Source organism: Cannabis sativa, unplaced genomic scaffold (assembly GCF_029168945.1).
Source record: "Cannabis sativa cultivar Pink pepper isolate KNU-18-1 unplaced genomic scaffold, ASM2916894v1 Contig3, whole genome shotgun sequence".
Taxonomy (NCBI): domain Eukaryota; kingdom Viridiplantae; phylum Streptophyta; class Magnoliopsida; order Rosales; family Cannabaceae; genus Cannabis; species Cannabis sativa.
The window spans coordinates 122,718-143,516 of record NW_026870039.1 but is presented as its reverse complement, the minus strand read 5'-3'; the positions used below and the strand labels follow the sequence as shown (position 1 = coordinate 143,516).

The 20,799-nt window shown below is 35.2% G+C and overlaps 1 protein-coding gene across 21 annotated transcripts; it reads left to right on the top strand.

Annotated features, from left to right (window-relative positions):
* Positions 1-5,477: 5,477 nt before the first annotated feature.
* Positions 5,478-8,248, top strand: LOC133033170 (uncharacterized). Of its 21 annotated transcripts, XR_009685527.1 has the most exons (6): positions 5,572-5,667; positions 5,870-6,244; positions 6,353-6,388; positions 6,532-6,701; positions 6,805-6,912; positions 7,648-8,248. XR_009685527.1 is itself a non-coding variant. In XM_061107794.1 (4 exons), exons 2-4 carry the CDS (start codon positions 6,195-6,197, stop codon positions 8,117-8,119), a joined length of 495 nt encoding a protein of 164 aa, XP_060963777.1. In that variant the 5' UTR covers positions 5,478-5,560; positions 5,991-6,194; the 3' UTR covers positions 8,120-8,248. The 21 variants fall into 21 exon arrangements, 6 of the variants coding, with proteins under 6 accessions (XP_060963777.1, XP_060963775.1, XP_060963774.1 ...); XR_009685539.1 differs by lacking the exon at positions 6,532-6,701 and having other exon boundaries at positions 5,528-5,667; positions 5,870-6,240; positions 6,845-6,912; positions 7,707-8,248; XR_009685529.1 differs by lacking the exon at positions 6,532-6,701 and having other exon boundaries at positions 5,528-5,667; positions 5,870-6,240; positions 6,845-6,912.
* The last annotated feature ends 12,551 nt before the right edge of the window (positions 8,249-20,799 follow it).

The window sequence follows — 20,799 nt, the reverse complement described above, 5'->3', positions numbered from 1 at the left end:
GTTTGATCATGGCCAAGAGATTCAATAATTTTAATTTAATAATTATAATATTATTAAATTTATAACCGTGTTATCTCAAATAATGTTAGGCTAATCATATTTTTATAGTGAGTTGTCACTTGTTATGAGTTGTCAATTGTTATGACATTAGAGTGAGCAACTAATGGTATTGGTGGTGTAGCTAGAATCCAAAAACGAGAGTGATGTAGCTAGAATACTAAAAGGCCCATCATTTACAAGTTATTATTATAATGAAGTATAGATTTTATATAATTTTAATGCGATATATTTGTAAAGAGTATTGTTATTAAGCATTAGTGGTGCCTAATAACACCTTCTCCACATATCGCATTGCGATTAGTTAGTGATACTCTATAAAAATTATTATGTTAAACTATATGAAACTCGATACTTAATTGGATCAATAACGATATTGACACATAGGAGGGTATTAAGCACTAATACTTCCCTTTAACATTTCTCATTTGTAAATTATTACTAACTAATGGCAAAATGTCATTTTTAAATAGTGCTAGATACTATTAATGTAAAATAACAACACTTGAGAGTGAGTATACGGGAAAAATAAATTATAATTATTAATTAGTAATTAGTAATTATTATCATTAATTAGTAATTAGAACTGTCCTACAATATCATAAATTTTGTGCAAAAGTCATACATAATCCGAAAGTTCAAACATGTGGTTCTTAAAATATTTTAAACCATCGCTTTCATGTCTTAGTCTTACCAAGAAAGACATTTCATTTATTCACTTGGATTCTTAGTAACAGTGAGTATTATATTCATAAAGAAGCTTTACTATGCCAAGAAAATAAAAGGCATCGTTTTCGTGTTCTTTTCAATCAAAATGAATTGGGTATTTTTCAAAAAAAAAAAAAAAATGAATTGGGTATCATAATCATACCATCACTATCATGAAGAGTACTCTTAATAGTTGAGTTAAAATAACTCATTCTTCAAAGAGTTAGAAAAAAACAAGGAGAAATTCTACTCAATTAATGAATGAATTATAATGAGAAAAATGTTAAAGGCACGACCACTCTAGATCTAGAACATCATGACATATCGTCTTGATATGTGGAATTTATTACTAAATCACGCCATGCTATGATGCTAGTATTACCTTAGGCGGAGTTTATATTACATTATTTAAAGAGTTGTTTCGGTAAATTTTTTATTTGTTTCGGTATGAAGAAAAAAATTTAGTTAAAGTTTTTTTATGATCACATATATTACAGCTGTATAGGATTACTTGTAAATTTTTAAAAAAATTTAAAATAGTATACAGTGCTGAAAATAAAGTGATATTTAATTGCACGTGCAACTATTATTTCTTTATATATAATAAACTAGAGAATAGTACCGCGCTTCGCGCGGTTTTAATAACTTTTCAAAATTATATATATAACAAAGTTAATATTTTATTTTATTATGAATAAAATTTTAAATCGAATATTATTTTATTATTAAATTAATAAATAATATGAATACTATATAATAAATCTCTTTTATATGATTAGCACAAAATTAATCATCACACAATATAAATAAAATCGTCTTTTGTATTTCTTTGTGGCCAAGTTTATCACTTAACCCTAAATTAGTCGGGACATATGTTATTATCACTATAAAATAAGTAATAATATATTCATATATAATAATCTTACATTATTGAATTTTTCCTTTTACAAAAAAAAAAAAATAAATAAAAATCTTAAATAATAGATATAGTCAAATAATATGGTTGAGAAAACAATTATGAATATATACATAAAATAAATTATAAATCTATTTTCACAAACATAAAAAAAGTCAAATGTAAAAAATACCTCAAATTGGTTTTTGTGTATAAGAACAATATTTTAGAATCCAAATAAAATGTGTTTCATGGAAACCAAAATCTATAAAAAGTTCAATAGAAAAAATAAAATTATTATTAAACTACTTATAAATTATCATTGAATAAAAAACTTTAACATAATAAAAAAAAATAGTTAAACAGAATCATAATCTTATCTAGAGCTATTGGTCATATATAGTCTAATAAACTTATCTATAAGTGTTATATTATTTTATAATATAATAATAAAGTAGATTAAAATGTGATAAATATATGTGAATAATATATTAAGTGTATGGTAAATAAATGTGTAACCTATGATTTTATAACCTACACTTTTGTAACCTACATGTTGTAACTTGGAGAGGAGTTACAATTTGTTGTCACTTGTAACTCATGTGTTGATCACACATTATTAGTGTAATAAAAGGGTTGTTACACAATTTGATGATAGGATTCAAATGGTATGAAATATAGTTGTTACAAACTATATTAATACTCATTTATATGAGAGAAATGAGTGTTGTGTATTTTGAATTCTAAGTGATCACCTATACATTATAAAAGGAGGTCTTTGGTGCTCATTTGTAAGAGATGAAGTTTTCTATCAAGAAAGCACTTTGCTAGAAAACCCTAAGGCTTGATAATTCCCAAAGCTATTTCCTAGAGAGTTCCCTTAGTGCTTAGAGATAGGGGGAAATAAGCTTTTGGACAAAGGTGTAATACCTTGTTCAAGTCATGGTGATCCCCACTAATCTACACTCAAGGTTGTGAGTGAGTGTTTATATATATATTATTCTCTTATTATATATATACATATTTTATATTGCATGTGTTGTAATCTTCTCTTCTACCTTTCATATATATATAATATATAGTGTATATATATGTATTGTAACATATATTTAATCAATCTCTTATTTTAGTCCTTGTATTATTTTACAATAGAGTTGTAATAAATCTTAATTTTCTTCCATTGTTATAAAATCTCTAACAATAAGAAGGGTTCATCTTATAATATGGTGGCTTCATTTATAATAGAGTATGATTTGTTTTAATTAATTATTATCACAATAAACACTTAATAACTATTGTTAATATATAAGAGAAAAATAAAGAGGCGTTGATTATTATCACTAATTTCATTTAAATAATAATGCTATATTATTATTAAATAATAAAATAAATTTATTTATATAAATATAAGTGAATTTAATAAGAAGAATTTGAAGGGTTTATTTATTTATTTAGTTTAAATGTTACATTAATATTAAGTAAGAAAAATTAACAAAATTGAGAAATTGAGAAAATAAAAAAAAAAAAATTGAAAATTTATCTAAGCGGCCACCTTATTTACCCTAACAAAAAAAATTATATAAATATATAGATATATACATAGATATACTTTGGTTTTATTTTGTAATAGAAAATATGAAGTCATTAGAATAAGATTGTAAAAGAATATATTAAAAATAAAAATAAATTAAAATAAAAATAGAATAGAAAGATCTAATTGTTTTTCTTCCTTAGTAATCATAATACATATTGTCATTTAAAGATATTTTTCTTTCTCTCTTTCACAAATCTTGCAAAATATTATGTAAGAATTATAACACTGATAAATTAAATGAACAAATAAAGACAAATACATCATACTCGAATATTTTTTAACGGATGGTATAAAAATAGAATTATGAGATATATTAGAGATAAAAAAAATGACTGACCTAATTTATTTTATTTTTCTTGCCACCATAGCAATTAGAATATACCTATTCCTTTGAAGACATTTTTCTTTCTCTCTTTTATTCACCAACCCTGCAAAAATATCATGTAAAAACAACACAAATAAATCAACCCAACAAATAAAGATAATATTTTTTAATTTCATAATATATACTACTTGAATATTTTTAGTGGCTCATACAAGAATAGAAGAAAAAAAAATAGAGACCAAAATCTTAAAAAAAGAAAAAAGAAAAAAAAAAAAGAGAGAGAGAAAGAGAGACTAAACAATATTAACCGTAAAAATCATAATAAATTAAATAATAATAAACCAAATTCAGTTGATTTCTCTAAACTGAATACATAAAAGTGATTTTTTAACGTGTAATTCTAGAGATGAAATGATTAGCATTTGGAGTTTTGGTTTTTCCAAACTAAATACATAAAAATGACTTTTTATCATGTAGTTTTCTAGAGATGGAATGATTTAGCGTTTGGAGCTTCTAAAGTTAAATACCTATATATATAAGTATGTAATTTTTAGGAATTTTATAGTCTTCACAAACACCAAAACATAAATGTTATATATAGTAACGTGTAATCTTTTGAATTTTCAAGAGTAATGTACAATTGTTAATATTGATTATAAATAATAATTATTATATTAGTTAAATAGGAAGATGAAAGAGTGTGGACTATGTAAATATTTGATATCAAATATACATCATTGTATTTACTAATAATGAATGAATTAATCATAAATTTTATTAATAATACATTACTTTTATAACTGAATATTTTTATGAGTAAAATTTATTGAAAAGAAAAATAGATGATATAAACTAAAAGAAGATTAGAAATCACCTTACATCTCCATTGTTTTTTCAATTATATATACGTAAACATTGAGTATTTATTTAATTATTTTTTTACAAAATAAATTTAAAATTTATTATTTTTTCCACATAATACATAGAAATACAAAATATATAGAAAATATATTCAAATATAAAATGGATGATATTTACACTTAATATATAGAAATACAAAATATATAAAAAAAAATATACTAAAATACAAAATGGATGATATAACTTTTTTTTCTTAAATGCAAAGAGATGATAGTTAGAATATTATGGGTTTGTCATTATTTTTACATTAGCTTTTTATTTTTCATGACTTTTTTTTTAAAAAAAAAAAATTAATTTTATAAAATTATTGTGATACATGAAATTTTTTGTGCTTAATAAAGACTAATTTATTTTCTAAAGAATACTAATAGATATCAAATGTTACAAAATTAATGTGCAAAATTAATGCAACACATCTCTTATTTTATTTTGTTGGAGAAAATGTCAAGCTTTTAAAAATTAAGAAAAATAGAATAAAAAAATGTAGGGAATGTCACTTGAATTTTTTGGTGCTTTCCTTTATATATAGATATTGATATTGATATTGATATTGATTGTTTACTTTATAATTTTTGCTGTTTTAAAACTTTATAAAAATTGATGTGTAGTCATAAATTGGTACAATATATACGATTACAAAAAATAGACTAATTTTTTAAAAAAAAAATACTAAAACAAATAGAGAATATAAATGGGTCTACTACAAAACCTTCATAGTAACACTCACTGTTATGGTAAATGGACAATAATTGGAGAAAGTTCAATTCTTATAATTCATATTATTATGTAGTGTCCGCAGCTAGTACAGTGTGGGAGGGAGTCGTGTGCCATATATATATATATCTATTCTATATAAAGTGTGCCTATATAACTGAATTCTTGGTTTATGAGAAATTTATGGGTAACTTTTTATTTATATTTAATAAAATAATAAAATATTATTTATATATAATAAAATAATAAAATAAAAATAAAACAAACAGGTTTAAGTTCCGAAATGATAAGATTTTGATTGTAGACTTTAGGGGTTTCGGTGATGGACGAACGCTGAATACAAAAAGTATTTCATGAGACCATATACACTGATTTTAACAACATTCAATAAACTAAAACAATAAATGTGAACCCAATCAAAAAAGAAAAGTTTGAGTTTTTCTGATGAGATTGGTACGAAAAAGAATGATAATAATAACCTTGTTTCCTTGAATAAAAGATCGCTTTTCTAATCTAACTTTTATAATTATAATTATTATTTTATGTTTTTGTAGATTGCTCTTCTAATTCTAACTTTTATAATTATAATTATTATTTTTCGTTTTTGTTTTTGCTTTTGAATTTATTAATTTTTTTTTTTTTTGATGAAATGTAGGTTTAAGAGGATTGAGAAAGAACCCAACAGCCAAAATTCGATATACATATATATATTTTAATAAATAAAAAATTCTTTCAATTTTATTTTTGGTTTTTTAGTTTTTATTTTTTGTTTCCAGGTCAGAAGTTGAATCTGTTTAGGAAGGCTTTTCGTTTGTGGTTGATGTTGGGTTTTGTTCGTCCGAATCTTTGGGTGCGATGATCGTGAGGCAATATACACTGTGATTTTGAGATTTGAGATTTTGCATTCAGGAGTTTGGGCTTTGCTTCTCTACTTCTTCTGCGTCCTTTACCACCCAAGATACAATAATTGATTTGGGGAAATGGGAACCCTTACGAAAGAAGAAAGTAGTTATGCGAGTTGGCTATGTTGGTACCGATTACAAAGATTCATTTCATATCCTATGAAATTATCAATTGGTTCCTAATATTTTGCCAACTCTCTAATAGCTTTTCATTTTGTTTATATAATTATTTTCAGGCTTACAAATGCAACGAGACGAGCATTCATTATCCAGTAAGCTTAATTCCATTTCGTGAGATTGATGCATTGTTCGTTATTGTTTTTTTTGTTGCTACAATTGTGGTGTCTTTATTGGGGGGAAAGTATGGTGTTTGTATATGTTTTTTGTATTGACCAGAGTCATATAATTCATTCAGCTTAAAGATTGGTGGATTGGGGTCTTGCTAAACAAGCATTAGAATTTTGAAATGTAGCTATAGAAAAAGAACTGGAAATTGCCATTTTTAAGGCCGGTGGTATTCGAGATAGTAATTATGGAAACTTTCCGAAAATTGCATGGGCAAGCAATAGCCGAACTGATGAAGGAGTAATTAAATCATAACCCTCTTTTTTTCTATCTCTTTTGTTGGTGTTTTTATTGTTTGTTTACTTGCATCATATTAATTATGTTTGTTTCACTTATTGACAAGGTTTTGAGAATGATCTTTTATTGTTTGGTGTTAATGAAAGCTCATGTGTAATGGTAATAGAAAGAGATTGAATTGCAGAGACATTATAGATCTACGCGTTCCCTAAAGGTATCAATTTTTGGCTAAAATTTGATAGCTAATAATTTTAAGTACTATAGTTAGTGAAAATAATAATTTTAGTCTGTGATAAAGGTTAAAATGTTATACAGTTTTATGATAGTAGTTAAACCATCTGAGGTTGAAAAACAGGATATATGTATTAAAAGGATGTTGTTGGTTGTTTACTTAGTGATATGAAAGAGTTGATTATTGAAATTTTTTTCCTCATATAATTTATCTTGTAAAGAGATTGTTGTTAAGGTATGTTACCCATGTTTTTGGGCTTCCTAAAGATCCCATTGAAATGAATTCTCTATTACCTAAGAATACAGCGATTAGAATTTTAAAACTTCTAAAAAATTCATATCAGTAAACTCAATTATATAATTGAGCCAATTTGGGTTGCAATTGACTCTTCCTTCCTTTAATTGACCCATCGATTTTTAGCTCTCGATCTATCTTCATAGTTTGAATCCAATTACATGTTATTGGAATGTTGTAAGAAAGTAGCTAGAATTGTTCACTTCATAAGATGTTCAGTTTAATAGTTTACCTTAATTATACTTCCTTGAATAGCTGAGTTTATGTTTTGGTAATTAATTAATGAATTTGTTCGTAGTTTTACAGTTAAAGCAGGACAAGATAATAAAACTTTTCAAGGGTTACTTTCAAGTTTCTTAGGCAAACCCCATTAAATCAAATAATATTGATGGAATTATTACAATTTTATTCAATTTCTTTTAGGTTTTCCCCATGATTGGAGGCGCAAGTATTGTATTAACATTCGTCTTGGACTGGTTCAGGGCGGCTAAGGATTTCACTTACTACCTTCATGACTAGAAAGAAGAGGGTCTATTCTGTCAAAGTATGGGAATTGAATTATGATAATAACAATGGTGATGATGGGAAGACCAGCTCATGGAGTTTGGTGCATGAGTTTGAGAAGAGGGGAATTGGTTTTAAGTCTAAGTATGTGGTTGTGATGGCTTTCCATCCCACCAATGGTGATGTTTTGTTCATTCTATTTGACAATATTCATGTTTACCAATATGATATTAGGGAAGACAAGATGGAAAAATTTTATCAGTTTCTAGATGATCCTGGCTATCATGCTTTTGGAATTCGCCTACAACACTTCCCTATTGTCTATCCATTTTGGCCAACTAAAATTCCTGCCCTCACTTCCTCTCCCATTGTCTCAGCTCTTGATGTTTGAAACTTGTCTGTTTTTTTCAATTATTTGTGATATATTTATTTTTGTTCTAATAACTTAATTATGATACTGTTAGTATACATGAATGTATGTTTTATGGTCCGTTTAATTTAAATATATAGTTTGTGCTTATTTTCTTGGGTTTGTCTTTAAATTTAGAATCACATACCAAGTTAATTGATATATCAGTTAGAAAAACGATTCAGTATTTCTATCGGAGTTAGGTCGGGGAGAAGGGTGATGCACTTTTAGGGTTTTTTCTGAAACCAAAGAGAAGGAGAATCTCAACTCATTACAAAAAACATATGATGTTATTGAAATTAAGTTAAAATAAAAAAAGATACTAACAATCTTATTATGCATTTTACAGTGCTATAACATATGTTGAACTTGATGACAATACAAAAAGCCTATCTGCTGTCATGTTCGCAGATATTGTGGAAAAAATATTTTCGTGTACTGTTGCCCAACCAATGATTAATACTGCAGAGGTGTAATTTAAAAAAAAAATAAAATAGTTTTACATGCCTTTCATAAGTTGATTTTTTAATTAAATAAGCTATGCACACCATGTCTAATCATTTTAAATGAAAATACATCACGGTTTGCAAGAACACTGCCGCTTTGTCGACACTACCATATTTTTATCAACGAAAAAATAGACAATTCAGATATATGTGGACCCGGCTAGAATGAAAAGTACAAAATATAAAAATTACACTATTGTCTCTATCGAAGCAAATGAAGATTGAAATCCATTAATGACTATCATTAGTTTTCTTATCTACAATTTTTAGACAAATGTTATATTCAATTATTAATAATTTAGAGATTGATTTTTAATTTTCTTTTTATCTTACACCTATTTAAGTAATGTTTCTTTAAGTATTGGAACATCAACTTTTAATTTGTTTTTGGATTAACTTAAGAACATATTTAAATCATCAAACTTTCTTAAACACCAATATATTACATTCGGTATTCACTTTTAATTGACAATATTATAAACTATAATATTTAGATACACATAATAATAATCTCACCTAATAACTAATAATATATTTTTTTTAATTTTTAATTGTATCACTTTCAACTAACATAAAAAAAAACTAGCATGAAATTTAGTATACGTGCCTCGCACGTAGTTTTTTGCTAGTATATATATATATATATATGGAACACTTCTTAATGGGTAATACCCATTGATGGGAACTTAAAAAAATTAATAAGGTAATAATCTAATAAACTTTTTATGGCAAGTTTCTAAAAATAATTTTTTTAAAAAAAAAATTATATTTATTTTTTATAAAATTGAAAATAATAATTACAACTAATAATTTGAAAAAAAAAATTATAAATTATTTTTAAAAATTAATTAAAATTACTAGTTTATTATTTTATGAAATTATGAGTTTATTAATAATTTATTATTGTAAAACTAAAAATCATTTACATGTATATTAATGCATTTTTTTTTATTAGAAGAATAGGAGCTTGATTGTAGAATCTAATTATCTTAATATTATTCATATTCTTAAAAATAAAATGCTACAATACTTCTTAGTTCTTACTTAGGCTATCATTGTAAGAAAAATATTATTACCATCCAATGATTTTTTTGATATTATCATGAATCATTCTCCTAGAATAACTAATGAGGTGTTGTACATTATTTATAATTTTAGGATTAGAAGATGATAATCTTGTCTAGGGGTCAAATATAATTTTTTGTGCTGAAATTCTTGTGTTGGCAATTGCCATTATTCAAAATGTTCATGACACTTTTTTCTTCCTTCATTTTTTTTTTTGTTAAAATTTTCTTCATTGGTTTTGTTCTTATAGATTTGGTAAGCTCAAGTATTTAAAAAAAAAAATATAAATAATTGTTAATTATTATAAAATTAAAGATTTTAGGTTTAAAAAAATCTTATACATTTTATGTGTATTACAGTTTAAAGCTTAAAATTATTATTTTTTTTTATTTTCAGTAATGCAATTTAGAATTCTAGTATGAAGAAATTTTATAAAAAGATAAATATACACTTTTTTTCTTTTTAATCTTTAAAATGATTTTTACTAAAAAAAATAGTTTGTTAATTTTTTTAGTGTATTTTATTTTTTAAATAACAATTCCATTTATAAATTTTTTATTTCTATCAATAGTTTTATCTATTTTAGGAATATAGTGAATACAAAATAGGAAATATTAATTTTTTAATATTTAATTAATGATTATAAATATCAACCATTAGATATTTGATCCAATGGTCAAGAATAAAATACCCATACACGGGTAATACCCATTAAGAGCATACCCATATATAAATATATATCATATATGTAAGTGACCTAAATAGAATATCAAGAACAAAAGAGTTATAGATTTTGCTTTCATTCTCGACAAAGTGAACTGTAGGTTTGAACGATGGAAAACCGGAGTTAGCAGCTCGGATTGTCTTTATTAAATCGACTGTTCATGCCATTCTACATTTGAATAAATTATATAGTTTAAGTGATAATAAAACTAGTACTTCATTTTTGGAAGAGCAAAAATTAAGTAATTGTTCTGTAACTCTTCATCACAATTTAGAAGAGTGTAATTTAAAAAATTGTTATACAAATTAATATAGGATCAAAGTTATCATATTGATATTAGTGTTAGGTTGTCAGGCCTAAATAAAACTCATTTTAATATAATCAGATTTACTAATTAATAAAAAAATCAGAAATCATTTTATGTTGCATAATTCACATGATTTATTTCATGATTATGTTTTATGTATAAATTCTATTAAGTCTAGAACATATGTAAATATATAAATTTGTTCATGAGTATAGTATATATCGTCAGCACAGTGAAATATAATCATGATTATATATTCAAAAATTTAATTCCCATGATTTTTCTGTTCACTGGAATTAGACTGACATGATAATCGATGATAAGGTATACTTACACCTTGGATAAGTGTTATGTCCTTTCTAGGGCATTGGCAAAATTTACTAATATCAGATGTATGGAGTATACATTGGATGAGACCAATATTGAACTTAGATAAGATCATAAACTTACCGTTATATATTTCTAAGTCAATATCAATGGTTGATATTAGGTCTATGGATCTTAATCCTGATATGGTTAAGTTCAACTTAGTTGTATTATTTATGTTCTTCAAGTTGTTTGTGGAAACTAACTAATGGTTCTGGCAGATATTTACATCTTGGGAGCATGGTAGTTCTATTGAGTGGGAGCGCTAATCATAGATATGAAATTTATAACTTCTCTAAGTATTTAGAAGTAAACGATGCTTTTCTTCGAGCTTGGCTGAATAGAGATAAAAATGATTGAGGCCTCATTTCAGTAATTATATTAGTTTATTGGAATATCATTTATAGGTAGCTAAGTGTTTTAAGGATAAAATATATTGAAGGGTAGAACGGTAAATTTGTCCCTTTTCGATGTAGATCATCTATAAATGATCTTCGACTATTAGGATTGTAACAATGGATAATCATAATGTATCTATATCTTGGTACATATAGAGCATTCTATATAATTGAGAGTGTAATTTAATTTCAAATCTGTAGTGGCGCAAGGCGGAATTAATAAGTTAGGGAATTTACTTGGTAAATTTTAAATATACTTATTGGAAGCTTGGTTATATAGGCTCATGGTCCCCTCACTAATTGAGATAATACTGCTTGCATACTCAGTTAATTGGTTTTAATTAATCAATTACAATTCTAAAATTAGACTATATCTTATTTATGAATTTTTACTAAGCAAGGTCTTAATTGTGAAGAAAAGAGGTTTTGGAGTCTATTTATTAATTAAGAGACTTTGTATGATCTAATTAATAAATAATATAAATGGCAATTTTATTTGATAATTAATTATAATTATTAAATAAATAGTTTTGGCATTTATATGAATGAATTGAAAAATATGGTATTATTGAAAGAAGAATAACTGGTTGAAATGAAGTGGCAAAATTGTAACTAGAGAATGATCCCTTTATGGCCGGCCACTAGTGTGAATTATTGACCAATATTTAATTCTTTTTTAATTCATATATTTCAAACCTATGCTCTAGTTGAAACACTATAAAAAGAACATGATGTTCTCATCTCATCCAATTTTTTGAACACTTGACTTTTCAACCTACAGAATATAGTTTTCATTCTCTAACAATTAGTAGATGAGAGAATTCTTTCTATAGTGATTTTGCCTCCTTCATTGTTCTTCATACTCGAGTCTATAGTGATAGAGTGTCATGCCAACACATAGCAAGTCAAGTACTCAATCATAGTGAGTAAGATGGTAGTAACCAAACCTAAAGGACAGAAAGAGATCCATGCTCAGATATTGATAATACTCTTCGAAAGAAAGGAACAAGGGTTAGAAATCTGAGCGGAAGGAGTCATATTATTCTGCTGCAACCAATGTAAGGTTTCTAAACTATTATGTGTTTAATTTTATTATTTTAGAGATATTCATATTTAGGCTGTTAATAAAACATACTTGTTATTTGTTGCTCCTAAAATCGCCCAATATACGTGGACCAGTCAGGAAAGGACACGTGGATCAAATTACTTGAGAAGAACTACTAAGTCTTTGAATGACACCAGGAAGCGTTACTCGCACGGATCCAGGAGGATGCACCCGGAGTACAAGGTACTCCCGGAAGCGAGCATAGCTCAAAGGCACTCCGGGATGTGTCAGGTCTCTCCCGAGACATCAAGTCGCATTTAATGCTGCATGGGAGGAAGCGTGTTGGGACTGTACACGCAATAAAGTCTGACGGCACATCCCCCAAACAGCAGCGCTACAGTAATGATCATTTAAGTCTAGTGACGGCTACTCTGCGAAGAGTCACGTCAATCATAAGACAAAAAGGACATTCTCCATAAAAACCCTACAGCACCTAGGGATTTGACCATGCATCACCCATGGTATATTCATCGGAAATGCCCAACTTTATGGATACTTACAGACACATGTGTAAGTATAATTCTAGGGATTGCCCCGCAAAAACACTATAAATACCCCCTCAAAGCTCATTTAAGGGGGTCGGAGAATCTTGGCTGTTTAAGAGCAAACAGAGAAAAAACTCACCAAGAACATTCTTTGTATTAAAGAGAGAAACATTCTCCCAAGTGTAGAATCTGTATTAAAGATATCCATAAATATCAGTGGCTCGTGGACTAAGGCTCATTAACGCCCCAACCACGTAAAAAGTCTTCATCTCGCTTTCTTACAGCTCATTATTATATTCATATTTTATCAGTTGCCGAAAATCTCGGTCAACATTTTGGTGCTTTCATTGAGAGCTGAGGAAAGCTGCTTCGCAACAAGCATTTAACTTCATAACAATGGTGGAGACAAGAGCTACACGTCACCCTCGCCCTCTAGAAGACGCTCAAGATCCCAATGAAGAGGATGTAGCCTCGAGGGCAGCGGAGGAGTCCGAGGAAGAAGTTCCAGATGAAAACCACGAGGAACACCTCGACGAATACGCTTACGATGATGGAAGCTACCAAGAGCTGGTGCTCCTCAGACAAAAAGCCATCGATCACGAAGCTGAGATCGAAGCTCAGAAAGTGCAAAATCAAAAGATGCATGAGGTGATGCTAGCCATGCAAAAAGCCATGGAGGCAGCTGGCATTCACGTGCATCCCAAGGCAATGGCCGCTGGACTCGAGGAGGAGCCAGCTACGTCTTCGCCTAATTCCCAGCAACAAAGGCCTAGGGAACCTAGCCCTATAAGGCACCCTGCTGAGGAAAACCAAACAAAAAACCCTACTTCTGCCCCTGGTCGGAAGAAAAAGGCGCAGGATCCGCGCAAGGTCCGCTCAGATTTCCCTAAAGGGAAAGGTCCGCAGAGGGGCAAGCCCCAAAGAGGGAGTCTTGGCCCTCAGGATCGAGGGGACCGAAAGAGCGTTTCCGTGCACCAGGAACCGGGGGGTAGAGGAAGAGGAGGACAGAGATGTCCACCCGTTGATTTGAGAAATCAAATCAATGGGAATCAAGGTGACCTCCGGGATCACCTTGATCAAAAAAGATACAGACCCGAAGCCTCCTCGGGTACTGTAAACGAAGGGATTATGGCAGAGCTTGCCAGCCTTCGAAAAGATATTGCCCGAGTCTCCCGAAGGCAGAAGGGAGATGACTCCGACTCGGACAGTGAGGACCGGGAGCCTTGCGCCAAGCATATCCTGGAGGCGGAGCTCCCTAAAAACTTCAAAATGCCCGAAATGGCGGCATATGCGGGAACTCCGAGCCCGGCGATCACTGTCACGATTCAACCGAGTCATGACGGTCATGCGGAGTCAGCAATGACGCCAAGTGCCTATGCTTCCCCCTCACTCTGAGCGGTTCGGCGGAGGAGTGGTTCAAGAAACTAGAACCAGGTTCGGTGGGATGTTGGAACAAACTCCAAACCAACTTCCGGAGACAATTTGTCGCCGCTAGGAAGGTCAATTTGGAAGTTAGTGCCTTGACTAACATCAAGCAACTACCCACCGAGACTTTGAAAAATTACATCAAGAGGTTCCGAGAGGAAGCCTCGAAGACCAAGAAGGTTGACGACGGACAACAGCTTGCGCTTCTCCAAGCAGGAATCCGTACTGGGACTCCCTTCTGGAACGAATTACAGCAAGAAGGCGCTGCTAGCCTTCAGGACTTCCAGAAGCGAGTCCAAAAATATATTAACCTCGAAGAAGCCCAGATCGTGGCTTACGGAGGCTATTATCCAACCGGGATGGCTGGATACATGCCAGGAGTATCGCCCTCGGGTACTGTCCCGACCGCGACCCCTCCGGTTAGTGGCATACAGTTTTCTGCCACTCCCGGGTACAACCAAGGGCAAGCTCTGCCCCCGGCATCTTCCCATTACGGCAATCCGTCCGGGGTGAATGGACGGGCTCCTTCACAGGCTGCCCCAACCGCTAGCTTAACAGGCCCCACTCAAGGGTCTAGAAGCAAGAGGTCTTCCAAGGGCAGCACCCGAACGGGAGAGAAGCGCCAGAAGAAGGGGTACACACCCCAATACACCCAGTACACAGAGCTCACGGACTCTCAGGAACGTGTCTACTTTGCCACAAGGCAGAATACGCATTACCGGAGACCCCAGCCTTTGTACAGGGACAGCTCCCGGAGAGATCCGAGCAAAAGGTGCGAATATCATAACGACATTGGCCACAGCACCAACGAGTGTAAAAATCTCAAGGATGAGATTGAGAATCTGATCCGGTTGGGCCACCTCTATGAGTGGATCAAAAATAGGTTACCCCACCTTAACCCGGGGCAGGTGGCCGGGGGCATGCCTTCGGGGACACCAGGGGGTACAGCAGGAGTATTGCCTCCAGCTGCTCCCGCAGGTGACACCCAGCATATACCCGGACTACCGCCCCGGCCTAATGGGCGGGTAGCCATGATCTCCGGAGGTCCCCATATCGGAGGAAACACTCGGAAGGAGCGAAAGAGATATGCCGAGGCCGCAAGGCACAGTGAAGTGTGGGAGGTCACTCAACTCCCAGCTCAAAGGCCTCGGCTAATGGACCAACCCATAACGTTCACGGAAGAAGACGCCAAGACGGTGCGTTTTCCTCATCACGACCCGCTGGTCATAGAGACCCCCATTGCAAATAAAGTGGTGGCCAGGGTCCTGATTGATAATGGAAGCTCCGTGAACTTGCTCTTCAAGGAGGCCTTCACTGCGATAGGGTTGACCGACCGGGACCTTTCTCCCAGCGGGTCGCAGCTCACAGGGTTTAACGGGACAACTCTAATCCCGATGGGAAAAGTCAGGCTCCCAGTTACCCTGTGCCCGGACACTCCACAGAGCACGTTTAAGTATTGCACCTTCGTGGTGGTAGACTGTCCAACAGCCTACAACGCTATCTTAGGCCGACCGGCCCTCGTCGACTTTGGTGCAATAACTTCTATCCGACACCTATGCCTAAAATTTTCTACTCAGGAAGCCGGAGTCGGAACGGTGAGGGGAAACCAAGGAGAGGCCAGGCAATGTTACAACGTTGCCACCCACTTGCCAGTACTCATGGTCCGGGGGCCCCCTGAAGTAGAGAAGGCTGAAGAAGACGAGTTGGATCCTCGTATAGGATCCGAAAGGGTTGTAGAACCAATGGAGGACGTCGAAGAGATCCCAGTGTGCGACGACGACTCCACCAAAGTACTCCGGATAGGGAGAGACCTAGATCCGGAGGAAAAAAATAAAATAATAAAAACACTGAAGGGCGCCATTGATGTTTTTGCATGGCGCCAAGAGGACATGACCGGCATCAGCCCTCATGTCATCACCCATGTCCTCAACGTCAACCCGGACATGCCCCCTATACAACAAAAGAGACGCCCGCTCGACTCGGCGAAAGCCGAGGCTTTAGAGAAAGAGGTGGATAAACTTTTGTCCAACAGCATGATCCGCGACGTATACTATCCGGAATGGCTAGCCAATCCGGTCCTGGTGCCCAAGCCGAACGGGACTTGGCGGGTTTGCATAGATTTCACAGATCTAAACAAAGCCTGCCCAAAGGATCGCTTTCCGCCGCCCAGGATTGACCAGATGGTGGACGCCACCTCCGGATTTAAACTGCTATCTTTCATGGATGCCTATGCTGGGTACAATCAAATAAAGATGCATACGGCAGACCAGGAGTGCACTAGCTTCAGGACCGATAAGGGGGTATACTGTTACCTAGTCATGCCCTTCGGACTGAAAAACGCCGGAGCAACCTATCAAAGAATGGTTAACCGGATGTTTAAAAGCCTCCTGGGACGAAACATGGAAGTATATGTAGACGACATGCTCGTCAAATCCAAAGCATGCAATAGCCATGCAGACGACTTAGAAGAATGTTTCGAAGTCGTCCGGAGATACGGCATGAAGCTCAATCCAAAAAAGTGTACCTTCGGAGTCAAGTCGGGAAAATTCCTGGGCTTCATAGTCAGCCAAAGAGGGATTGAGGCGAACCCGGAGAAAATTCAAGCTCTCTTGGACATGCCATCCCCCAGGAAACATAAGGACGTGCAAAGTTTGACCGGAAAGGTGGCCACGTTGAGCCGTTTTATCTCGCGATCCACGGACAAGTGCATACCCTTCTTCAACATACTGAAGAAATGCCAAAAGTTCGAATGGACGGACGAATGCGAGGAGGCATTCAAAAGGTTAAAAGACCATATGGCAAAACCTCCTATCCTATCAAAGCCCGTCCTTGGAGAAGACTTGTTCCTTTACTTGGCTGTTTCCGAACATGCCGTCGATCTTTGCATTGGTCCGGGAGGAAGAAAAGATCCAGCATCCCGTGTACTATGTTAGTAAACGCATGATAGGGGCCGAGACAAGGTACCCGGTCATTGAAAAGCTAGTGTTCTGCCTCCTGATGGCATCACGGAAGTTAAGACCATACTTCCAAGCCCATCCAATCAGAGTTTTGACCAATCATCCACTCCGGCAAGTCCTCCAGAAACCTGAAGCCTCCGGAAGACTCCTCAAATGGGCAATGGAACTGAGTCAGTTTGACTTGCATTACGTGCCCCGGATTTCTGTAAAAGGCCAAGCCTTGGCAGACTTCATCACCGAATGTAATGAAGCCGAGGCAACAGCCAATACTCCGGAGCCACCCATCCCCACTTGGAGAGTATTCGTGGACGGAGCTTCAAACGAAAACGGTTCGGGAGCCGGAGTAGCTATGATATCACCCACTGGGTTGCGGCTCCAGGCAGCACTCCGATTCAACTTCACAGCTTCGAATAATGAAGCCGAGTATGAGGCCCTAATAGCAGGGCTAAAATTGGCTAAAGCTGTAGGAGCCAAAAGGGTGGAAGTCTACAGCGATTCTCAGCTGGTCGTAAACCAAGTGTCCGGAGAATACCAAACCCGCGGCGAAAGAATGGCCGCGTACGTAACAATAGTCCGAGAGCTGCTCCACGAGTTCACGGACTATAAAATAGAAAGAATCCCCCGAGAAAAGAACGCTCATGCGGACTGTCTGGCTAAGTTAGCCTCGGATAGTGAGATCGAAGAGCTGGGGGTAGTACCCGTGGAACATTTGGCAGAGCCAAGCATCAAAATAAAAGAGACCACACAAACGGTTGGGCAAGAACCCAGCTGGATGGTCCCCATCATAAAATACATAACCACAGGTGAGTTGCCCCAAGAGAGGGCACTGTCTCGAAAGATTCAGTATCAGGCTCATCGTTATGTAATGATGGACCAAATTCTCTACCGGAGAGGACTCAGCATGCCTTATTTAAGGTGTGTATCGGACCCTGAAGCTAGACAAATCATGCTGGAGGTCCACGAAGGGTTCTGTGGAGATCATACGGGAGGACCCAGCCTCTCAAAGAAAATATTGAGGCAGGGATACTTCTGGCCAACAATGAAAAAAGATTGTATAGACTATGTCCAAAAGTGTGACTCGTGCCAAAGGTACGCGAACATACCGAGAGCTCCTCCAAATGAGATCACGCTGATGACAAGCCCCTGGCCCTTCGCGGTCTGGGGCATAGATCTCATCGGGTCTCTACCTACGGGAAAAGGAGGAGTAAAGTATGCAATAGTAGCAGTAGACTACTTCACCAAATGGACAGAGGCTGAGCCGATGAAGACAATAACCGCTAAGAAGGCGTCGGACTTTGTGGTCAAAAACATAGTGTGTCGATACGGCTTACCTCACAAAATAGTCTCAGACAATGGAAAGCAATTTGATTGCGAGGAATTTACTGACTTCTGCAACCGACACGGAGTAGTGAAAAGCTTCTCCGCGGTAGCCGGCCTCGAACAAACGGCCGGGCGGAGGCGATCAATAAAATCCTAAAGGTCACCTTGAAAAGAAGGCTGGCTTGTAAAAATAACTGGCCTGAAGAATTGCCAAGGGTATTGTGGGCCTACCGGACGACCCCCAGAACCACAACCGGTCACTCGCCGTTCTCAATGGCATACGGTTGTGAAGCAATGGTCCCGGTGGAAACATTATTCCTATCCCACAGGAGAACGACTTATGATCCGGCCACCAATCAGGCCCTGCTCCAAGAAGCTCTGGATCAGGTCGAAGAACTCCGGGATGAGTCCCAAATACGGATGGCCGCTTATCAAAAGAAGGTGACCAAGTATTTTAACTCCAAGGTTAAAAACAGAAAATTCGCTATCGGTGATATGGTCCTAAGAAGGGTCTTCCCAGCCACCCAAGAACCCGGAGTGGGGGTACTTGGACCAAATTGGGAAGGACCATATGAAATCGAGGACGAAATCGGCTCTGGCACTTACAAATTGAAAAGAATGGACGGAACTACTGTCCCAAGAGCCTGGAATGCCGATCACCTCAGAAAATACTACCAGTAGCGAATTAAACTTAGCTTTTGTTCAAAGGGTTTGTACCGTCCAAATGTATGCCTCCTCTATATTAAATAAAACTGAGTGCCTTAAAAACAAAGTTTCTATGCCACTCAGGGGGGTACTAGGGTATACCGCACGGACAAACAAAAACAAGCTAAGTAAAATATCCTGACCCAAAGGGCAGGTCAAGCTAAGTAAAACATCCTGACCCAAAGGGCAGGTTAAGCTAAGTAAAATATCCTGACCCAAAGGGCAGGTCAAGCTAAGTAAAACATCCTGACCCAAAGGGCAGGTTAAGCTAAGTAAAATACCCTGACCCAAAGGGCAGGTCAAAAACATACGCAAAAATAAAAGGCGTAAGTATGAAATCCTGAGCCAAAGGACAGGTTGAAATATATAAAGTGTGGAAAAAAGATCGCACATATATATAAATAAAAAAAAATATCCTAGCCCGGAGGCTAGGTCATACACATATAAATGGCCCGGGGACAGGCCTCAAATTGTCTCCCCTTTAAATAAAGGCTGCCGCCTGTAAGTAAACTGTTCTAAGGCAGCAGCAAGTATGTACAAAGAAAAAAAAAGAGTTATGAAAAGAACGGGTACAATCTGGGTCAATGATAGGGCAGCTCAGTCAGCCCGCGGCGGAAGACGAGGTCCGATCCGTGCCTCAAGCTCGGCATCAAGTCTCTTCTTCTTCTCCCGAAATTTGGCAATCATGTCCTCGGGTTTGGGATAGAAAGAAAGCTTGATACTCTGATCGTTGGTGGCCCAAGCCATATAGACACCATCATCAAAGCGCTTCGGGCACCGGGCGCAGGAGACGGGAGAAAGGAGCTCGGCCCTCTTGGCCTTCCTAATAGACTGATCTTTATAGTCCCGAAGCTCCTTCAACTCCGCAGCCAGAGCGGCCTTGGATTCAATATCCGACTGGTGAGTCTCCTCTAGAGACCTCACCTTGGTGGCCATTTTGTCCAAAGCCTCCCTGGCCTCCCGAAGGTCCCGCCTAGCCTTCTCGGCAGCCTCGGTTTGAGCCCTTAGCTCCTCCTGATGATGGGCCTCCATCCGGCCTCTCCGCTGGGCCTCGGCCTGGATCATGTCCTCCGCCTGAGCTTCCCTCCGGATGGCCTCCTCCTCCCTGGCCTTGGCCCTCTCTTCCTTAGCCTTGGCCGCTGCTTCCTGGCGTTCGGCGGCCTCCTGGTAGATCTGCCTCTCCGCAGTAAGGTCTTGGAGGACCTTCTTGACATCGTTCATGTCCCCAAAATCGGACAGAGCGAAGCCATGGCTTATGATGTTCTTGGAGAGGCGACCAGCCTCAGCTGCAAGCTGAAC